This window comes from Leishmania major, chromosome 32 (genome assembly GCF_000002725.2).
Source record: "Leishmania major strain Friedlin complete genome, chromosome 32".
NCBI lineage: Eukaryota > Euglenozoa > Kinetoplastea > Trypanosomatida > Trypanosomatidae > Leishmania > Leishmania major.
In genome coordinates this window covers 746,087-768,273 of record NC_007273.2, presented here as the reverse complement: position 1 = coordinate 768,273, position 22,187 = coordinate 746,087, and the positions used below count along the sequence as shown (strand labels likewise).

The 22,187-nt window shown below is 57.2% G+C and overlaps 5 protein-coding genes across 5 annotated transcripts; all 5 read left to right on the top strand.

Annotated features, from left to right (window-relative positions):
• Nucleotides 1–2,040: 2,040 nt before the first annotated feature.
• LMJF_32_1950 (conserved hypothetical protein) lies at nt 2,041–3,315 on the top strand (the record flags this gene model as incomplete). Its single annotated transcript, XM_001685463.1, has 1 exon — nt 2,041–3,315. One exon carries the CDS (start codon nt 2,041–2,043, stop codon nt 3,313–3,315), a length of 1,275 nt encoding a protein of 424 aa, XP_001685515.1.
• A 3,182-nt stretch (nt 3,316–6,497) lies between these two features.
• On the top strand, nt 6,498–7,469 carry LMJF_32_1940 (putative heat shock protein-like protein; the record flags this gene model as incomplete). Its single annotated transcript, XM_001685462.1, has 1 exon — nt 6,498–7,469. The coding sequence occupies one exon, from the start codon at nt 6,498–6,500 to the stop codon at nt 7,467–7,469; it is 972 nt and encodes a 323-aa protein (XP_001685514.1).
• A 1,412-nt stretch (nt 7,470–8,881) lies between these two features.
• On the top strand, nt 8,882–11,227 carry LMJF_32_1930 (conserved hypothetical protein; the record flags this gene model as incomplete). The annotated part of the gene is made up of 1 exon (XM_001685461.1): nt 8,882–11,227. The coding sequence occupies one exon, from the start codon at nt 8,882–8,884 to the stop codon at nt 11,225–11,227; it is 2,346 nt and encodes a 781-aa protein (XP_001685513.1).
• Nucleotides 11,228–15,790: 4,563 nt separating this feature from the next.
• On the top strand, nt 15,791–17,197 carry LMJF_32_1920 (conserved hypothetical protein; the record flags this gene model as incomplete). Its single annotated transcript, XM_001685460.1, has 1 exon — nt 15,791–17,197. One exon carries the CDS (start codon nt 15,791–15,793, stop codon nt 17,195–17,197), a length of 1,407 nt encoding a protein of 468 aa, XP_001685512.1.
• A 2,679-nt stretch (nt 17,198–19,876) lies between these two features.
• Nucleotides 19,877–21,229, top strand: LMJF_32_1910 (conserved hypothetical protein; the record flags this gene model as incomplete). Its single annotated transcript, XM_001685459.1, has 1 exon — nt 19,877–21,229. The coding sequence occupies one exon, from the start codon at nt 19,877–19,879 to the stop codon at nt 21,227–21,229; it is 1,353 nt and encodes a 450-aa protein (XP_001685511.1).
• Nucleotides 21,230–22,187: the final 958 nt, after the last annotated feature.

Here is a 22,187-nt window from a genome sequence, read left to right as displayed (position 1 = left end):
AGCAAGCTCCTTCTTCGTTTTCATTCAGCGTCTGTGCCTTTTTTTGTTGCTTGTTTGTTTGTAAGAATCCATTCACGTATCGTTATTTTTGTGGTGGCTCTCTCCATTTGCTTTTTATTCTTGATGTATTCCTCACCGCGCATCCGTGCGCTTTGTGCACGTGAAGACTTTGTGTAACAACATGTCTTTCAGCTGCTGCGGTGCAGCAGATGCAACATAAACGACAAGGCAGAAAGCAAACAAGGAGTAGCCTCTGCAGCTCGTCGATACGGAACGCTCGCTCGCACCCTAGGTGCTTCTCTTGCCTAGGGTATGGTACGTTTGCTAGTAGGAAAAGGGAGGGCAACGTGTGTTTCCATCACTTCTTTGTGTCAAGGAGCCTTGGTGGCGGGCGATATCTAAGTGCGGTATCCAGGGTACAATACCGACTCTGCGGCGAAGCCAGTCAGCTCCCCTTCCCCTCCAATCTCTATAAAATGACGAACCGCTTCTGGTCATGACAGGGTCAAGAACCTGAGACATGCGAAGGCCAGAGTGATGCGTTGCTGCTGATGTCGGCGGCTAGGTCGCGGATGGCGCTGCGTTGGAGAGCGCTGCGATGCTAAACACGCTTGTGCCGTCCATGTGGCGGGCAGAGCGTCAGCATAACTCGAGCGTACGTCACTTCCGACCCTCTCACTACCTAGTGTTGCGGGGCGGCTGATGGTAACCCCGGTGGGTGCACCAGGGGTGGTGGCTGGGCATGATGGGAAGCGACCTGCGAGGCGGATTGGTAGAGTTTGAGGACAAAGGCCATGCTCAGATGGATGGGTCAGCGCATTGCTGTAGCACGTCTGTTTCACGCTGCTTCGCACCAGGCGATGCGGTGCCTGTGACGGGCAACGGTCTAGTGTGGAACTCGACTCATGCACGGTGGCAGATAACGGGTATATTGGGTAAACGAACAAATCGTTTCAAGGAGCTGCACCTGAGGTGGAAAGCGCTGCAGAACGTAGGCTTTGTGTGTGTAGACACAGTTCTACTGCTCATCTCCCCCACTTTTCTGATTCGAATCAGGCTGGGTGAGATAGAGGGCTTGACCTTTTCGATGTGGTCAGAGATCGTGGTTCATTGCTTCCTGTCACGCCGGCTTCAGCGAAGAAGATGGGAGAATCCCACACAACGAGCTCGCATGACATCGGTGAGAGAGCTTGCCCGAACACATACGTGGCGGCAGGGGTAGGTGGGTGAGGTAATCACTCTTGCTGTGTTCCACCAGCAGAAAAGTCTACCATCTTACGTTTTCGACGGCACGAGGCTCTGTTTGCCTTGCAGCCATTCCCTCCTTTTTTTATGGTTCTTACCATCCTCTTCCATGCATGCCGTGCCGTCCGCCAAACTCTCTCACTCCTTCTCTTTCTCTTCGTCGCGTTCTGTGCCATGAACGGCGTGGCAGACCTACTCCAATCCGACCCCAGTTCTACAATCCTCCTTGCTCTCTCGTCAGCCCTTCACTACCACGCACCGCTGCGTTTCTCCTTCCGTTCTTCTTCTGTTGTTTTAAAACGATTCATCACCGTTTGTCCTTCGCACGCGCACCCACGCTCGCTTTCCTTTCTCTTGTCGCTCTTTCTTCAGCGCATTGTCTCGCGACACGCGGAAAGTGCTACCAGCACAGACGCACACTAAAGGACGCAAATACGTATACGATTGCCCAACGCCTGCGCGCCCACTGCTGTGTGCAGTAGCGGTCTCCCCCTCTCTCTCCTTTCCCTTGACGTCGCATTACACTCCGCACCGTCCCCGTAAGAAGTGCCACGCACACAAAAAGCGGGATCCTCTTTTCTCCACGGGCAGCAGCCTCGGCAGCGTGCGTATCCCTTCTCTTGTTTCCGCGCGTACGCAGTTGTACGGATCCCTTTGTCTTTCGTGTGCTCTTCCGCTATTCCCCATTTCTGTAGGTGTGGTGCCATTGTCTAGTGTCACGGACCAAAAAAAGGAAGCCGTGCAGGCGCGCTCCCACCAATCGTAGACATCGCAGTCACCGGGCAGGTCGACATCATGCAGCAACACCACCCGCAGGGCTGCATTGTGCCGGTGGAGAGCCAAGCAGACGTCAGCGAGTGCGCACATCTGAACAAGGGCGAGGTCAAACAGGAGTTGGGCTACGCTACACGGCGGCATGAGCCACAGTCGCTGTACGGCGAGGTGAATGACGTGTCATCGTCTGAGTGCAGTGAGGCAGACGCTGCAGGTCAGCCGCAGCCCGCGTACGCAGGCTGCGGAGGCGATGCCGAAGAGTCTCACGATCTGGAACGAAAAGGAGGTGACGCGCCGTACGTCGATCCTGATCGTCTGTCGATGCTGTGGACGATGGACGAGGAGACGGTGCTGATGCACTCCAGCCAGGTGTCACTCCAGCGGATTCGCACGCGACTAGAGATGCTGCTTCTCGGCGTCTCGGAAGCGATCTGCCTACGCAAGGCGTGCGACGCCTTGCAGCATCGTGCAAGTAGCCGTCCCGTAATGGACTACCAGGAGAAGGTGCTTGCAGCCGACCATGCTCTCCGGCGCATCATTGGCGAGGCGTTCGTCAGCTTCGCTGAACGGGATGCGGTGCAGATGGTGCATCTTTGCTCGCTGGCCGACAAGGGAGTCACCGACTGTGACGAGCTGGTGCGCAATGCCGTGGTGGTGCTCCAAGCTCTGCTGCACGACGGCGAGGCCGTCCAGGGCTTGGAGCCGTTCCGCCAGTTCGTCTCGACCCACCGCGCGGAGATTCGCAGTCAGCAGTGGCAGCACGACTTCATCACCGCGCTGCGGTCACTGGCAGTCGGCTTCCTGCGCCACCCCGAGGCCGTCATGGCGGCCTACGGCCACTCTGTGAATCAGATTGTGCAGCGTGAGGCTTTCTACGTGGCACTGCTGCGTTTTTGCGGCGGAAGGCCCGTCGGTTACACCTCGGCGCCAGCTAACGCTGCTGATAAAGCTAAGCTGGCGGTGGCGAAGACACAGTCGCCACACGCCGTAGCTACCAGCAGACTTCGCGCTTCACGCGTGAGCACACCTCTGCAGCGGAAGCGCGAAACGAAGTCCATCCACGCGACCAAGCACGAAGGTGGTGCAGCACGTATGCAACGGCCCTCCGTCTCGCATCAGGGCTCGGTGATGCCACCCGACCTCCCGCAGTGTGTATCACTGTGCGCGTCCTCCACGCCGTCGAGGCGCCGAAACTTCACCTCGAAATGTCGACCCAACAGCACGACGCTCAGTCGCTCCTCCGTCGGCGCTGATCAGAAGGCGAGCACGCTGGCACCGAGAAGGAATGACCGATAGGCGAGCGCGTCCTCGTCCCTCGATAAGCCGAGGTCGCTTCCTGAAAATTCGCGTCAGCTGAGCCTGCTGCTCCCCGCCAGTCTTTTTTGGTGGCGCGCTACTGAACGGCGCTGAATTAGAGTAACCCACAGCGCACATTGCTGGTTTATTCACACCGGACATAGCGATGGGTGACAGGCACCGATGCTTCGTGGTATGCTTGCACAACGAGGTGCTACAGCCGCATCTCAACTCGTCCGTGGTCTCTCTGTCTCCCTGTGTTGTTCCGCGTGTCTGGTGGTTCCGGTACGTGTGGTATTTTTTTCCCCGTTTCTCATTCTTGAATTTTCATTGATCGTCTTCTTTTTTTATTCCATACTTTTTCCGCGCTTCCCCTGTCTGCGCGCCGCAGAACGCCGTAATCCATTCACGAAGCACACGCGCACGAACGCCGGGGATCAGGGGGACGAAAAAAAAGAGACTGCTCTGCGGCGTGTGGAGCGCAGGTTGCCCAGGGAAATCCCCTAGCTCACCTTTCTGTCTTCCTCGCCACTTTTTACAATCACTTGCATCTCTACCCCTCTCTCTTCACGGCGGGCAAAGTAGTGGGCTGCCTTTGAGAAAAAACGTGCTACCTAAAGGGCGTGAGAGCGTTGCAGTCGTATATAGGTGTGCACCGTCTGCAGAGTAGCGGCCGTCTCACGTCTATCTTCTTATGCATGTGCTTGCTTGTTGTTTACTGCTCGTCTTCTCTCTTATTTCTTCTTAAAACTCCTTTTTTGCATAATTGTCGTTTCACTAGCTTGCCATCATGGGATGCACGATTTTTGCACCAGCGTCGACTGTGCGCGCGCTCGTGTGTGTGTGTGTGTATGTCTGTGGCGCATGTGCTACTCGGCTCTCTCTTCTTGAGGATCTTGGTACGTTCATGTTTTCTCTTTTTTTCTTCGCTCCTCTTCGCCTTCGACCCTCTTCATCTTCATTGTTGTTGGATGGTGGAAGGCAGTGCATGTACACGCCGACAAGTGCAGAGGAGAGGCAAGAGACCACCCCACTCACCCACTCACTCACGCGAACTCTTCCCGTCGCCTCAGCTGCGTCTCCTCTGCCACCCGCTTCCGGTCCGTTACTGTTTACTTTGCGATCGGGACTAGATGCTTCACCTTTGATGTTGCTAGTTGATTGGTGTGTTAGCGTCTCTCTCATACACAGACACTTCCTCACTTTTGTCCTCGCGCTTGACGTCGTTTTTGTTTTTCTGTTTGTTCGCCCTGTTTCGCTGTCCCACGCCGCGCATGCGCCTCTTTCCGTTTCCGTTCGCTTCCGTGGGTGCTCGCATGCGTCTGCTCATCACATGCCGCCCCCGTCTTCATTTTTGCGCTGCTTCAAACAACTAGAAAAAAAGGTGCTCCGTCTCTCTGCCTCTCACATTCGCGTTTGGGATCTTCTCGATGGGACAGGGGGGGGGGACGGGAAGGTGGGCAACAGGAAGTTGCGCTCCTTCCGCTTATTGCATATATATACATACATATACATTCTTTGGATTTTTGTGTGCTTCCTGTGGTGTGTTTCTCTTCCCTGTGCGACTTGTTTGCTCTCATGTGTTTGCGCGCTGTCTTCTTCTTTTGATTCCTCTACACAGGCGCGTCCGTGCGGCTGTGTGTCTGCCCGATTTCTCGCCGACAGTTTTGTGTGTGCCAGCGCTTCCTTTCGCGCAAGCACCACTATGCGCACGCGCACGACAAACTTGAAGCTTGTCTCTGCTCTTGTTGCCAGATACTCGGCTTCCGTCGTCTTCTTTTTTGTTTCGATCTCTTTCCCATTATCGATGTCTGTTATGCTTCCCACTCGACTCTTTCTCGTGGGCGCGCGACTTAACCGGCGTTCTTCTACTCCCCTTTTATTTTCGTTCGTTTCCTTTTGCGTGTGCATGTGTGTGTGCGTGTGCGTGTCTTTTGGTTGCCGCTCCTTCTCTGTCTGCCTGTCTCTCGATTTTCGTCCCCCCTTTCTCTCCGCCCTGCTTGCGGATGCCGGGTCCCCTTCCTTCTTCATTCGTCCTTCTTTCTCCTTTTGGTTATTCGTTGTTGGGGTGGGGGAGGGAGGCGGTTGGCCGTTAACATCGTACACGTGTCCCTCACCTTCCTTCTGTTTTGTGCTAGTCCTTTGGTTTTGCGTCTGTGTCCGCTTCTCCACGCGAGACATAGCCACGGCACACACGCACGGACACATCGGACGGCGACTGTGTGGGGTGCGCGCATTTGGTGGCTCGAGGTGCGTCTCTTCTCTGCAGATGAGCTTGCGGAGCGCGGCGCACAACAACCAAGGAGGAAGAAAGGACAGTCAGGAACAACAGCGGCGCTCGACGGCTCCCCACCTTTTTTCTTCTGCTACCGTCCTTTGCCGCTCTCTGGCTGTCTGGCGGCCAAGAAAACATGGGCGCTCTCCAAGTGAAGAGAACACCGTTGTACACATCTGCTAACATGCGCCGATGAGCATATACGGTTTGCCCTCTTGCTCGTGTTGACGCGCCGGGCATCTGTCGCACACCTCACCACACACACACACACGGGCGATTCCCGGCAAAGGAAGAAGCGCAAACAAGAAAAGTAACGGAGATGGAAACGTTTGGTAAAGCACACACGCGTGCACACACACACGCACACACGAACGCACGCTGGATACCTCCCATGATGCCCTTCTGGGATGCCCAGCGAAGAAAAAAAACAAGTGAAGGGTCGTCGCCTGAGCAATGCGGCTTTCAGTGCCGATTGGACTGCCATGCAGGACAAGCCTATCTGCGCTGGTCTCATCTCCGCGTTGCACGCGGCGACTGCCTGTGAGCGCCACGCGTCATGCCCCACCTCGATTTGTTGTTCCTTTCTTTTAGCAGGGTTTCATCGCTGCTCCCCCATTGACATGCTGTTTACACGTGCTAGCTCTCGTCGCTGGCTCTACCGCCTCTACCGCACCCCTTCCCTTCCTCCTGCTCTTTCTCTTCCTTCCCTCCGTACTCGATTAATGCTGCATGCGTGACGCTACGTCCTTGCCGCAGCACGCATCAGTCAGCACTCACACCGGCTGACCATCGAGGGTCATACCGCGATACCCAACGCAGCACTGCCGCAAAGCACGCCCAACAGCAAACAAAAAAAAAAACACCCGTTATACGTACCGCTCAGCCGCTCTGCCTCGTGTGCTCCGAGATGATCGACTACTACCAGTTTCTGGGCTTGAACCGGGAGTCGGGTGATGACGATGTGGCCAAGGCCTATCGCCGGTACGCGCTTGCCTACAACCCACAGTGCCACCCCGACAGCACCGACCCAGAGACGCTGCAGCGCAACTTCATGATGGCGGCGCAGGCGTACACGGTGCTCTCTGATCCGAAGAAGCGCGCCATCTATGACATCTACGGTGAGGAGGGCGTCCGCCACGGTGGCACCGGCCAACAGGGGGTGCCGGGCGGTATCGACCTCGACTTCATCGATCCCAACGCCGTCTTCACCCGCTTCTTCGGCGTCGACAACCCGTTCCAGGTGATCGGCAACGTGGATGCGGTGAAGAACAACCAGCACAACTTCTTTAGCGTCATCGCTGGCATGCCGCCGAACCCTCCCAAGTGCCCGGCGATCGAGGTAAAGCTGCCGGTGACCCTCGAGGACGTATTTTATGGTGCCGTGCGCCGAGCCACGTGGAATGCGACGCATACTGGCGTGCCAACACTCGATGCCGCTGTGACTACCACGGAGGAGTCTTACGAGGTGCGCGTAGAGAAGGGTGCGAGGACGGGCGATCATTTCACTGTCGAAGGCCGCGGCAACACCTACCCTGGATACGCGCGTGGTGATGTTGTCGTGGTGGTGGACGTCATGCCGCACACGCGGTTTCGCCGGGAAGGCGACGACTTGGTCACAAAGGCAGACATCTCTCTGCGCGACGCGCTCTGCGGCACCACCGTGACGGTGAGCACGATGGAGGACCGTGAGCTGTCCATCCTGATTGACAAGATTGTCGACCCCGCCTACCGCACGCGCATCACAGGGGAGGGTCTGCCGAGCCGCGGCGTCGGTGATGCCACACGCGGGGACCTCATCATCGAGTTCACCACAAAGTTCCCAAGCTTCTTGACAGCGGAACAGAAGACAGAGATTGGTCGTATCTTGGATGCCAACTAGCGCCCTTCGCGCCTCTGCTCGTGCTCTACCTTCCTCTTCTGTCAGTGTAGTCGAGGCGCGCGCGCCGTCGTCACAACTTCTCTCTCCTCCGCCGCGGCTCTCCGCATCGTTATATGTGTGTGAGTTTTACTTATGAAAATGTGTCGACTTGCGCAGCAGCAGTGGCGGCTGTGATGCGCATGTCTGCGAGCTCCGAGACGGCATCGGGTACTTTGGTCGGTGGAGGCTCTACTCAGACGAGCTTCAATGAGAAGAGAACCAGCTCATGCAGTGGCCATGTAGAGTTGTATTGGGACCGTGCAAGGGTGCCTCTGTGTGCATGGGTGGGTGCATGACTCACATAGCGCAGTTCCGTCGTTTTTCTTCCTCTTTGTTGTCTGATCTGCGTTCATTCAGTGCGTCTTTTGTGTGCCTCTATTCGCTTTCTGCGCGCATCTGTGTCCGTGTCTGTCAGGCGCTGCTGTCGCGCGCTGCCCACGCGCTCTCCTCTCTCGCGGTCTTCGCAGTGATGCATGTATCGTAGCCCAATCTTGTAAGCGTAGCTCTTTGCCCTTTTTTCAAGCGGACACTTGAGCAAAGGACGAATCGAAAAAAGAATACAATGACTGCCAGTGGCCGAGGGAGAACTTCATCCATCTTCGCGCGTGTCGGTACACCTCGCGATTTGCTCTCGTTGCTCTCGCACGAAGGCGCCTCGGCCTGCGTGCGCGATACGAGTCCAGACGTTGCATTTGTGCCTCCCAGGATTCGCCGCAGCGCGCCTGGAGCGACCTTTTCTTTGCTTTTGCTCCACTATCCTCGAGCATCCTCTTCTGTTCATGCACACGCTCCGGCGCTGCGACTCTGTCTTGATTCGTGTCTCGCTCTCTCGCTGGTGCGCATGCGGCACTGTCGGCTGCTTCGTTCCTCTCCTCACCCTCCCGCCTTGGCTCCTCCTTTACACGCGCTCACGTCGTTTTTCTTCATCTCTCGTGCACCACTTTCACAACCGCAAATACCGCCGTCATACGGCATAACCCTCCCTCCCTCCCCACCACTGCTTCCACAGCAAAATCGTCGCGATCCAAACGTGTGTGTGTTGTTGTGGTGGCTGTAATCGCTGTGTGTGGTACGGCTTCCGCACACCCTACTTGTACATGGCTGCTGTGCACCCCTAGATATCTCTCTGTATATAGTTACGTATCTCTCTGTTCTGTGCTTGTCTCCCGTTGCTTCCTTTGCTCCTCTCTTGCCCGATTTTATTGGGTGTCGTGTGCCCGTTTCCGACGAACTCTTCTTGACTACGGGGGATCTCTCTCTCTCTCTCTCTCTATATATATATATATATATACACCGCCACGGAAAGCAGCAATAAAGCAGCGTCGACACTCCACTCTGTTTGCTCCGTTCTCTCCACTTTCCCTTCTGGTACAATGACGACCGCTGTCGAGGCAATCGATGTTGACGACGACGAGCGCTATTCGGATGACTCCTTTCAGGACGACTTCGAGAGCGACAGCTCAAGCACTTCACACCGCTCAGCGCACATGAAAGAGGCCAGCAGTCATGATGAGCGGGCGGCGTCAGAAGACTCTGCAGTCATCGGTGAGGGCACGCCCAGCAACGCAACTGCGTCCACCTCCAGTTCAGGCAACTCACCGAGCCCAGACAGTTCTCACAACTCCTCTGTGCTTCACAGCCTGGGGAGGCCACCGGTGCACCTGGAAGGTGCCGCCAAAGGCGCTTCGACCGCTGCGTCGTCGGACTCATCGTTGTCTTCCTTGCCGCTCCCGCGCCGCTCCAGCGACAGTGCATCTGCCCACTCGGCAAATTATGCCTCTACCTCTGAGGAGGCCAGGCTCGCCGAGAAGAGCACCGCGTATGACGATGACAGCTCTCTCCTGCCGGCTGACCGTGTGTACGAAGGCCAGCAGCGGCTCGCCGACGGCCGCATGAGCGAATCCTGCTCGCGTAGCGGCCGTGTTTCCATCGACCAGAGAAGCACTGGCGGCGCGTGTGCGCGCGACGCCGGTTACCCAGTCGGCTCTCAGCCCGATTATGTCTCCACCAATGCGTCGGTGACTGGCCGCTGTCGCCTTCAGCGGCCAGGCGTTCCGGGAACTGCTGAGGAGCTTGTGACGATGCAGGAGGAGAATGCCAGCATGCGCGAGGAGCTCTTCCAGCGCAGTCGCGAGCATTACCATGCCAGCTTCTCACAGAGCAGCAAAAGCGGCGGCACCTTCAACGGAAATCGCACCATTGGTGGCCCTGGTGCGTCACACAAGAGCACGCTGACGTCGACCATCGACAACACATTCCGGCGTCACCGCGAGTCCACCGCGCGCTTTGTGCAGGTGTCGCTCACGGCGCATCGCACGCTGCAGGTGCTGCGGCTGGAGCAGCGCGAGCTCCTCAGGCGCCGTGACCAGTTGAAGGAGCTCGTGAGTCGCTACAAGAAGGCCACCAAGTACAAGGATTATATCGAGATCGCGAAGCAGGACATTGCCGTCCTGACGGAGGACCACCGCGACGCGCACCTGGAGGTGCGCTGCAACGAGAAGCTACTTTTGATGAACGACGCAATGTTCGGAAGTGGCCTTGGCGATCGACGACTGCTAGAGGAGGTTCGCTCTCAGAACGCACTGACGCAGCGTCGACGCGAACATGCGCTGCGCGACGCCGACAGTGCGCAGCGCGTGCGTGATGCCGCAGCGAAGCGGGTGGAGGAGCTGAAGTGGGAGCTGAAAAAGCGTCACCAGTGGATGGCGGAGGAAAACCACGCGGATGTGAATCGTCTACGTCTGTTTAATCAAGCCAAGAAGGACCGCATCCACGAGCTTCGCAGGCAACTGCGGCAGCTGCGGCAAGAGGGCAGGGAGACCCGCGGCGGATCTGGTTCATGCCCGAGGAAGTCCCACGGGCCCCCGCAAGTTTGCCAGAGGCATCAGTGCTACACGCGGCCCGACGACGCCGAGCGCGAGTATCTTGAGAGGCGCATTGCAGAGATTCATCGCAGGCTGGAGGCCATTGCAGGTGCACCATCCCAGGTCGCGGCCTCGCGGAGGACGTCGATCGGCGATGCAGCTAGTCCGGCTAGGGACACAGGGTCTGCGGCTGCGTCGCCGAAGCCCGAGGCGTCTCAAAACGAACTCCCTGCGGCGGCGCAGCAGGAGGGCACCTCGGCAGCGACTGTTGTGCAGGAGCCGGTTCGCGCGTGCTCGGTCGATGTGGAGTCGGCAGAGGCAGGTTCAAACAACGCGTACGGCGAAGTCGATGTCACCGCGTGGCTAAACGCTCATTCTGCGACTGTGAGTGCGCATAACGAAGCCACGTACTCGCAACGCAGCTCTCATAACGCTGCTACCGCAGGGAACGACTGCTCAGAGGAAACCGGAGCGCCTGCGGTGCCGCAAGCCGAGGTATGGCATCAAGAACGTACTGGCGCGACAGCAACGGCAGATGCTGAGCCGCCGCTGTGGTTGGATGCCGGTGAGGACGGTGGCGATTTGGACATCGCGCCTACGCAAGCCGATCTGGCGCCGCTACCCTCTTACGAGCACGACGCTGCCGACAGCGTCGAGGAGGACATAGCGGAGGACGAACTGGGTAGCGATGCTGAGCAGGCAGCGCCGGCGGCCGCTGCATCGGCTCATGGGGACGTGGAGCTGGACGATTTACTCTTCGGCGCCGGCGGTCATGCTCCGGCGTACGCAGCTGCGTCGCCCTCCGCGCCTGCGGCGGACAACAACGACGACGGTCCAGACTGGTTGAACTTTTGATGTTCGCCGGATGCCGGGCAAGGCGTCCATCACCGCGTAGACTTCATCAGTCGGCGCTCACGTGTGTTAGATTTCTATGCGTGCCGCTGAATGCATAGGTCTCCGCCCCTTTCCATCTATGAGCCCGCTTCCTGGCATCTGGCACGCACGACGGAGGACGCGCCCCGCGCCTGGCATTTGTTCGGTCCTCTCCTCTTCAGCGACCTGTGGTTGCCTCGTTCTGCTGGACACACCGGTGGTCTGTCCTCCTCGCCTCTCTGTGATGATGGCGCCCCCCCCCCTTCAGGAGAACAATTGCTCGCCCCCTCCCCGTCGTGCTCACCTCGCCATCTAAACGATTGCGTGTGTGCGTGTGTTTCTGCGTGCACTCTTCGACCTGCTCTCTCGCTCCTTTTCTCGCGTGTGCGGGCTTCTTTCTGCCCTTGGAGCGTTGCCTTCGTGAAAAAGATGGTGCTGCTCGTGTTGCGCGTTCTCAGACGCACGTGGGTGTGGGCCGGCGTCGCTGCGCCGTTTGCAGAAGAGGGGGTGCGGGAGGCTACCTTATCTGCGCAAGTGCGTGAAGCTCTTGGCTCTTCTTTTGTGTTTCCACTTTTTCTTCAATGGTTAGGCTTTCGGAAGTGCTTCTTTTTCTGGTCGTTGGCTCTCGCGCGCGCGTGTTTGTTTGTGTGTGTGTATATGTGTGTGTGTGTGTGTGTGTGTGTGTGTGTGTCGGTGAGTACGAGCGAATGCGGGGGTGAGGAGGCGAGGATGGGGAGAGTCGAGATCAGAGAAGTCGATGGAGAGGGAAGACGTTGGTGGTGACGAAGGATGTCCAATGTTGGACAAAAAAAGAGACGACACTAGTGGTACAAGTCTAGCGAAGATGCGCATCCATCGCGCCTCTTGAAATCCAGTGTTGGTCGACTGAGTCTCTCGCCTTTGCAATCTGCCATGAACTTCCTCACTTCGTTTTTTTGCTGTTTTCATGCTTCGGTTCTCGTGATTCACAAGGTGGTAATGCTGCACAGCTTGCCACCTTCTGTGACGCTCTCTAAGTATAGGCATCCTCCCCCTCCTCGGACCCTCTTCCCTCTCAAGCTCTGCGAACGTATCTGTACACGTTTTTCCATGATATCGCTATATATATATATATGTATATGTATATGTATATATCTTGCTTCTCGCACTCCTGGAGGCCTGACCTGATGTCCATAGTACCCACACAGAAGATGCAGAGCGTAAGATGGTGGCTGACCTCATGATCTGGTAGCGCCTATGTTTATGTCGCCTACCCTATTTTTTTATGTTGTTGTTGGTCCCCCTCTCTCTCTCTCTCCGATTTTTTCTTTTTCGTTTTGCGTCTTCGTCGTTACGATGTAAGTCTCTCTCTGCCTCTGTTGCGGCACTCTCTGACTGTTTCTGCCTGTCGTGGTATGCATGGCAAACAGCGCGCGCCTCCACACATTCGTGCCGCAGCGACTTTTTACCCGGGGTAGTATGCAGGGCGTAGAGAACGAGCGGGAACCACCTGTATCTTTGTGTGTAAGTGTGTGTGTGTGTGTGTGTGTGTCTTTCCCCATGTGAAGCAAGCCAGAAATCAGAGCAAGCAAGCCAAAAAAATGAGAACAAACACAAGGAACCACTTGTGATGTCCTGCGGATGCAGGTTTTGGGTCGTGCGAGGGGATGTGTGTGAGCGACTAGCGTTGACTTGGTGACCTGCGCCACGCCCTATCCTCTTTCACGAGTGGTTGCCCCCTCCCCCCTTAGCAACAGTTCAGAGTCTGGGGTGTGGTGTTGACAGTTTCCCGTGTCGCTGAGGATGATCCGGCTTCTCGGTTGCCGGTCTCTGTTGTGTATCTCTGTGCGTCTTTGCCACTGCTCTTGCTGATCACGGATGGCAAGTGACAGTCGACGAAGGCAGGAGCTGGAAAACAAAGCCTTTCCTTTTGTTCTCTGCTCGTCCAGCACCGCGCGCACGCACATTTTTCTGACGTACATAACGTCGCTCTCCACTACCCCTCCAGCTGGCACCACTTTCCTTCTCCGGATCGCTTTTTCTCATGCCTGTCGTGAGTCGCTGGCAGCGTGCGCATGGACGGTCGAGCAAACAAAAAGAGAAGACATCACGTAGACGGCGATGCCAATGCATGAAACGCCGCCTCACCAAAGAGGCGAGTCTCCCTAATGCACATACAAACACTTGAGAAGGGCGGAAACAATAGCGCCATTCTCTCTCGCTCTCCCCCTCCTTCGCGTCACCGCACACACAGACGGGCATGGAGGCCATCGCGCCCACATCAACGAGTAGCGAGGCCAGCAAAGAGCCCGTGTATTTCTCTCCTCACGGAGCGGAAGCAGGCGCTACCTACTGCACGAAACTCAGCGAAAATGGAAGACCAGCACATGCAGCGGTCTTGGCACGAGCATCGTGTAAACATCTTCTTCTGTCTCTTCGTTCACGCATCTCACTACTGCCTTGGGTCCTTTACAGCGGTGCTTAGCGTGTGCGCGCAAGTCGTACCCGGACCATCTTCCGATTGTGCGCAAGTTTTAGCCACTTGCTCCTTTCTGCTGCCCTTGCCGTTTGTGCAACCGCCGCCCTAAGTTATCAGTCTTGACTCTTCGGTCTCCTTCGTGCTTGTCCGGTTTTGGCGCCGTTCTCCAGTCAGCTGTTGCGTTCGCGGCCGGTGCTCCGCGGCTGTGTCCGTGTTGATTGCCGCGCGCGTCTTCGCTGACCTAGCTCTGCGTTTTTTTTTTTTGCCCGACTGCGCGTATACTTGCAGCAAGCGCACACATCCGCTGTGGGGTGTCTGTGAGTGCCTTGTTGTTTCCAAAGCTGCCACATGGCCTCCTCAGTATGTGTTTCACCTCCGCTTCTTTTTTTTTCGTTTCCTCTTCGCCCTCATGTTGCCTCCGCTGACAGGGGGGGGGGACATCTCAGTGCGCCATATCTCAGGGTGTCCTACGCCCCGCACCTCCCCACTCTGCGTGTGGGCGGGAGCCAAAGCCGCCCCTCGCCCCCTAGCCCTGCGAAATGCCGAACCACCTCTGGTGGTGACAGGGTCGGGTGCCTACGGCGTTGGGGAAGGCCCGAGCGATGCATCACTGCTGATGTCGGCGGTGAGGGGCTGGATGGCGCCGCATCAGACCGACCTGCGACTGTGCACACGCTTGTGCCATCCACGTGATGGGCAGAGCATTTATCCCGACCCCGGCCCTCGCACTGCCCAGTGGTGTGGGGCGGCTGATTGCAATCGGGAGTGTGTGTGTGTGTGTGCAGCGCGTAGGGACCGGCATGATGTGGGAGCGGCTGTGAGGCGGCCTGCGAGGCGGGATGGGTGTGCGGTCAGAGTTTGAGGGCAGTGGGGCCGTTCTCCGGTGACTGAGTGGGCGCATAGCTGTAAGGGCGTCTCCACGGATGCCTCGCGCGGCGCGATGCGGGGCCGGATACAGGTATGTTAGGGCATAGCTCAGCGGTTGCAGTATGGCAGAGAGTGTGGAAGTCGCTGAAAAGAAGAGCGAAGTTTTTCTACTCTTCTCTGTAGGTGTGCCCCGCGCTGGTGAATGGTTCTGCTGACTAGGAGCAAACCTCCGATCGTAACACAAGCATAGTATACGCTCACATCTGAAGTTGCCCGCGCTCATGCCCCTGCGGCAGAAAGCCTGGCGCAGGTCACTGAGGGTTTCTGCTTTCTTTATGTTGTGTGTGGCTGCGGCTCTTGTGCGCGGCTTTGGCACCCCTGCGTCCCTCGCATCAGCCTCACGACTGTACACATGTGTCTCTTCCTCTGCCCACCTCTATCCCTATCGCCTCTTCTTTCTTGGATCGACCTGCTGTCCTCTTGCGCCTTGCTGTATGCCTGCGTATGTGTGCGTTTTTCTTACCGTCGCCGCTTGCTTGCTTCGGGCCACCAAGCAGAGATGTCGTTTCTGCCCTTGGTTTCCGGTCTTTGCCCGCCGTGTCCGTATACGTCCCTTCCTCCGCTACTTTACAGTTTTTCGTTTTGCTTCCCTTTTTTTGCATCTTTCCCTTACCGAGTCTCACATCTGTTCTCTCAAGAAGTATCAGGGCACGGGGGAGGGGTGCGGCATCGAGAAGCACAAGGCAGCAAGGCAATAACAAAAAAAAACGAGTCACGCGGCCTCAGACTCAGTCGAGACACAGGTGATCATGGAACGACTTGGCGTCGTTAGCACCCGCGCAGCTGCTTTTCGTCGGCGACTTTCTGGGGCAAACCTACGCCACGGGCGAGTGGAGAGAGTACTCAACGTAGACACAGCCTCGTCGCTGCTGAGGCAATGGTCCGTGTCCTCTGGTCGGAGTCCTTCAGCGGCGTGGGCGACGTGCGTACATACGCGCATGACGGCTACTCTACCGGAGGCGCAATGTGCCGGCAGTGTGGCTAACAGCATCAGCACCGAGAGCAGCGTCCGCGTGGCGGAGTCGAAGGTGACCTCGTCAGTGGCAACAGGCTTACCAGTTCCACCGTCTTTCTCTACTCGCACCGGCACCACGCCCGGCGCGAATGCTCTGAATGTGAAGGGAACCGGAGATGCCGCGATGCTGAGCTTCTCGCAGGGCATGACGGACTACCGATGGTGCGTCATCCCGGGCACGGACAAGGTGTGCGCCCCGTCGGTGCAGCGCCGCGAAACGGTATCCAATCGAATTCGGCTTTTTGGCATGCCGAAAGGCTTTCCAGACACGACCGCCGCAGGGTTTCAGCGTTTTTTTTACCTCTCCCTGACAAGCTCATTTGTGTCCAACTTCGCCTCTTCGATCGGGTATCAGTCGCTGCTCAGCGGCTTCTTCCTCGGTTCCTCGCCACAGCTGTGGATGCTGAAGGATCTCGTCCCTGCCCTGTTCGCGGCCTACATGGCAAATAAAGTCGTTTCCTACGAGAGCCGGCCCAAGTTCTGGTTCGTCGTGAGCGTCTTTGTGAACAACTTGACGGTTATATCGGACATGCTCATTCCGTCTGTGCTGCCGAACCACCTCCTCGCTGCCGCTATCATCACGTCGACCGTAAAGCAGTCCTCGGCTCTCATGTACTTTGTGACGCGCGCCTCGGCACTCCAGCACTACGCCATCAACAATAACCTCGCTGAGCTGACGAAGAAGTTCAACTCTTTCGGCATGGTATCCTACACGGTGGCGACAGCGCTCGGTATCCTGTACTGCACCTACATTGCGAGTTTCACGGTGCAGCTCATCACGGTCGCCGCCTGCTGTGTGACGAACATGTTCTTGTCCTCCATGTCCATGATGCCTATCACGTTTCGCTTGCTGAATGTCGACACAATGAAGCTGCTGCTTGGCGCCTTTATCCTGGAAGAGCGCCGCGTCATGACGCCACAGGAGATATCGACGTTGCTGGGCGTGCGCATGTTGCCAACGCAGGCGCTGAAGAAGGCTGGCATTGCCATGGATGTGGCCACGCGCCTCGTGTGCGTTAGCCCGCCGGTCAACAAACTGCTGATTCGCTCCGACACGCTGGAGGAGGATGTGCTGTACGTGAACAACGATCACATGTTCATGCTTGCTATGTGGAAGCCATCCCCGCTGCCGCTGACGCTGAGGGAGTGTTGGCAGCGCTACGAGTTCCCGCCGTTGCCTCGCTTGTTCCGGAAAGCCAGCTGGCGGCGCCGCTCACAGGAGGATATCGACATGGAGAAGAAGTTCAACGGCCGGCGTCTGGTGCTGTTGGTGCATCAGAAGTGCACCGCCAAGCAGCTCATTGCGGCGTATCTCATCATGTACACGGCCGTGTTGCAGCACGCAGGCACAGAGGAGGAGCTGCGCCGCTTTGTGCGAACGTGCCACGGTGAGCAAGAACTGTGGTATCTGCGTGGGGAGGAGTTCGGCAAGATGCTACTGGCGGCTGACTGGGACGTGCACCTACCGCTCCTGGATCACCACAACTTCCGCATGTCAGAGCTCATTTTACCGCCCTCTTTCCGGCGCGTGGCGAAGGGCTGCGCAGCATAGACCGGAAGGTATGGCTATGCGTGAGATCCTAGGCGGAGGAGGAGCATACACCCGGACTCGGCAATCATGCCTTTGAAAATGCAGTCTGTTGTATTGTCGCTTCTCTCCTCCTCCGCTGACAGGGGGGGGGGGACATCTCAGTGCGCCATATCTCAGGGTGTCGTACGCCCCGCACCTCCCCACTCTGCGTGTGGGCGGGAGCCAAAGCCGCCCCTCGCCCCCTAGCCCTGCGAAATGCCGAGCCACCTCTGGTGGTGACAGGGTCGGGTGCCTACGACGTTGGGGAAGGCCCGAGCGATGCATCACTGCTGATGTCGGCGGTGAGGGGCTGGATGGCGCCGCATCAGACCGACCTGCGACTGTGCACACGCTTGTGCCATCCACGTGATGGGCAGAGCATTTATCCCGACCCCGGCCCTCGCACTGCCCAGTGGTGTGGGGCGGCTGATTGCAATCGGGAGTGTGTGTGTGTGTGTGCAGCGCGTAGGGACCGGCATGATGTGGGAGCGGCTGTGAGGCGGCCTGCGAGGCGGGATGGGTGTGCGGTCAGAGTTTGAGGGCAGTGGGGCCGTTCTCCGGTGACTGAGTGGGCGCGGTGCCGCAACGCGTGCCGAAAGCGATCGTTGACAGCACGCGATGAGGGCCTTTGGGAGGCCTGGGCTAGGGTGGCGTGTGGCGCATGCTCGCTGACAGCGAGTGGGTACGCTGGCCGTACCCCCCTTCACCATCCTCCTCTTCCTCCTGCCCGCTGTGATATTTTGACGCTGGTGGAACGTTTGTGTCACAGCTGCCGCAGTGTGAGCTTCCTTACAGTCTACCCTACGAGGAAGCTGGCCGCTGGTGCACACAAGAGGGCTGGATGGGTGGGAAGCCACCCAAAGAAGGCTCGACGGCGGCCACGTCATGCCACGGGAGACGGTGCAGCGGAACGAAAAGCAAAACAATGAGGGAAACAAGAGAGAAAGGAAAAGTATAGTGTGTGTGTGTTTGTGGGCGCGAGTGGGTGGGTGGGGGCGCACTTGCCATTGTTGTTGTTGTTCCGCGGAACTCCGTGTGGGAATGAGGTTCTGGTACCGACCCGCTCTTGTCGCAGTATAAATATTTTCGTTGTTGCTTTCTTTCTTGTTGTTTAGGTTACGGTCAGACGTCGTTGCTGTGCCTTTATCGTTTTACACAATCTCCACGCTGCTGGCGTGTGTGTGTGTGTGTGTGTTTCTTCGTGCCACTCCGTATGAAGCTGAGGCCTCGCTGATCGTTCTCGCGGTTCGGGTGAGGCAGTATGTATACGCCCTCGCTCTCCTCTTTTTCATTTTCAATTTTTTTCTTCTTTTCGCACACACTTCCGTCCAGAAGTTTGACGGTGCTCTCCGGCTCGTCTCGCTTGTTCCTTCTCACTGCAAAACCAAAAAGTGTTTTGCCTTCTTGTACGGGAGTGTGTGTGTGGGGGGGAAAGGAAGGTCCCTGCTATTTGTGTTTCTTTTGTTTTTGTTTTTGTTTTCGATGGGTGCAGCCTGCCGGTCGTGACCTGTGGGCCATATCTGCGTGTGGGGCTTGGCCGCCCTCTTCCCTTACCTCCCTCCTGATGTTGGGGGAGGCGCTCGCTTGTTTGTTTTCGTGTACTAACTTCTCTGCGAGTTCGAGTCAGTCCCACCCCGACCAACCCCTCATCATGCCTGCCACTGGGTGGGAGACATGATGAATAAGGAAGGGTGGGCCCGGTACTTTCGTGGAAGGCATCGAAACGATAAGCATCAACTCTGTAAAAGTGGACTGCACAAGCTGGTTTCTCCTAACTGGCAATGTCCAACACGTTTGTGACATTGTCTATAGCAGGTGAGAAAATGAGGGTAAAGCCCCACGCAGGCCCACAAATTACCTTGTTCTCCTCTGGCCTTTCTCGATCTGGTCATGCATTCGCGAGTGCAGGAAATATTTGCATGCATGCATACATACATATCTATATATATATATATATTCTGATGTCCGTAGGTGTGAGGTGGAGGGCGCTCGTCAAGGAAAACGCGCCGTCCAGATCAAGAAGAAAACGAAAGCGAAGAGCGCCGCTCATCTCTGGCCGCACCTAAGCAGCATGCGTCTTCGTTGTCGCTCGATTTGTTTCCTATGTCTTGAATCCGGAAAGACCAGCGGCACGACTGCTAAAGTTTTCACAGTTGAACATCTGATACTCGCTTCACGAATAGGCCTGGCTTTCTGTCTGTCGCATCTCCGGGGTGCCCAGCCTCTCGGTCTCTCGAAATGACCTCTACCCCTTCTCCCTCTCTGCCTCTCTCCTGCCTTCTGAGCTTTTACATTCCATAGCCACTTCACTCGCCTGCACACGCTGAGAGTTAGGCAGCTGCATCTACTCACCCTCGTGCAAGACATCGCTGTCGCATTTCTGCAGTCGGTACGCACCCCTCTTTGCTTCCCGTCCCCCTCTCATACCCTCCGCTCTCTCTGCCGGTCTCACGCATCTTACCGGGTACTCGCACACGCGTTCCCCATTTTTAGCAGCAGTGCCGCTCATTGTGCAACTTCGTAGGGTAGAGGGCTGCCTTGCATTCCACTCGTGCACGCGCGTCCCTTGTCTCGGTTTTTTTTTGTCGCGTGTGTGTGTGTGCGTGTGTGTGTGTGTGTGTGTTACCCAAACATTGAGAAGCGACATACAAACCCTCAGCGATGGCGCTTATCAGTCAGAGCTTCGCGGAACGCTACGCAGAGCTTGTCGCGCGCGTGCCGACCCATACGGAGCTGCTGCTTGATGTGCAGCGGCGCGAGGTAGGCGAACGCAAGGCGCTGGAGGAGATGTGCCAGGTGGCATTCCAGGATGTGCTTCACGTTGCGGGGGTGATGATCGCCGACAAAAAGGCGCTTGGGAGGGGTGCACTGGCTCACCGAAACCGCTTCGAGGTGGCACTCTACAAAAAGCAGACGGCCGTCTGGTTCCAGGCGGCACCACCGCGGAAGGTTGCCCTGCCCACCACACGCCCACTTCACGGCTTTCCACACGCTGCCTTCGCGGAGCTGTGTCAAGAGGAGCGGGAGCTGCGGCAGTGGCACTACGGCGTCGAGCGCCGCCTCCGTGAGCACATCGAGGAAGCGTGCGGCCGTGCGTGGTTCTTCCTCAACGTCATCAACGAGACGGCCAGGAGTGAGAGCTTGTCTCGGCAGCGACTGCAACACGAGGAGGACGAGGACTTTACTGCCATCAAGCAGAGCTTCTTCCGCGCGGTGCCGGCCGACTATTACCGCAACGTCGTGATTGCGCGCTATGGGCAGACGATCTCGGCGATCGAGCAGGCGAAGGACTTGACTTTTGAGGAGTTGGAAGAAAAGGTGCGTGCGGCGCTGATGGAAGAGGAGGAGGCTTCGTGGAGGTCTGCGTATCAGTATCTGCAGGACATGTATGATGCCCAGCTCTTTGCGCTGAACCACCGCGAGGTCCTTGGACGCTACGAGCTGGAAGAGGAGGAGCGCAACACGCTCTTTCCGCTTATCTTGCAGTGCTGCCGCGAAGACTTCGGCATTGTGTTTTACCATATTCCTGCACTGGCGCTGCATTTCAACTCCTCGCAGCCGTGCTTGCGTGCGCTCTGCGTTGCCCAGCTGCAGGAGGCGCCGAGGCGGATGGCGGCGACTAGGTCGCGCTTCTCCTGGATACCTGCCTTTGATCTCGCCGGCATGGCCAGCGAACTCGGCTTGGAGGAAGATGGGGACGAGATTGAGGACAGTGCGGAAGGAGAGACGCAGGAGGCGGAGGGCAGTACGGACGGCGGCGACGACTCGCACAATGCACTGCCACCGCCAGTGGACGACATGCCGCCCATCAACACAGCCTCAACGATGGTGTTCGAGCCGGAGGTTGGCAGCTCAGAGGTGCCTGAGCCGGAGACAAAGCGCGAGGAAGCGGAGGTGGACACATCACAGTCGGCGGTTGTTGCGTTGGCCCAGCGCACTCACGAAGAGTCGGTTCTGGCCACAGAGATGGAAGAGCACGTACCCGTCAGCTGCGCGGGCGAAGAGAACGAGTGAGAGCCGGAAGATTTTGCCGCCGTTGCCCCTCCCCAGTGCCCCCCCCCCCCCCCAAGCTCAAGCCGACGCAGCCGTCGCAGCGGCGTGTTGTCTACACCAATACAGAAGTGTTTATCGGTGGACCCTTCGCCTAGTCTCCTCAGCATGGAAAAACAGTTGTAGAACCCCCCCCCACCAGTGGAAGTAAGCGGGGGCCTGTTTGGAGGAGGGAGAGAGAAGGAATGAGGAGCGGTGGCGACCTGACTGAGACACAGTAAGGGGTGTTCTGTAAGGGTGTTTCTCTTGCGTGTCCTTGCTCTCTTCGTTTTATTATATATTTTTTTCCCACATGTCTCATAAAGCGATTGATTTGAATGCGCATGTGACGCAGCCGCAACGTCTACCCCCTCTCCCCCTTCACCTTTCTCCTGAGGTCTACTCTCATAAGCGCTCTTTCTTTCGGTTTTCTGTTTGCTGTCGACTCTGCCGCATTGCTACCCCGACCAACCCACTGCCCCCCTTCCCCACTCCCCACCTCCGCTGTCTGCGTGTCGGTGTGGCATGTATGTATACTGTACTGGTTGCGTCTCTCCATTCACCCATCCCCAATGTGCGGGGGAGTGTGTCCGGACTCCTCCTTTTTTTGACCGGATGTTTTTACTCATGTAAATTGTATGAATCTTCTCTGGGACAGGGTCGGCTCTCGTGTGTCTGTTTGGTTGCTCTCTTCCATCTTGTCTCTCTCACTCTCTCACTATTTTCAGTCACTCTCTCTCTGTCTGTCTGTCTTTCTTTTTGTCTCGGGGAGATCGAGGAGGCTGGGGTGTTTCTTGTTTGCTTGCCCATGTACGCTTCTTATACCGCCCCCTCTCCCCCCTTCACCTTTCCAGCCGTCGCGATGGAGGGTGTCTCCTCTCTCTCTCTGTCGTTCTCGACGATTCCCTTGACCTCCGCGATTGCTCGTTGGAAGACACAAAAA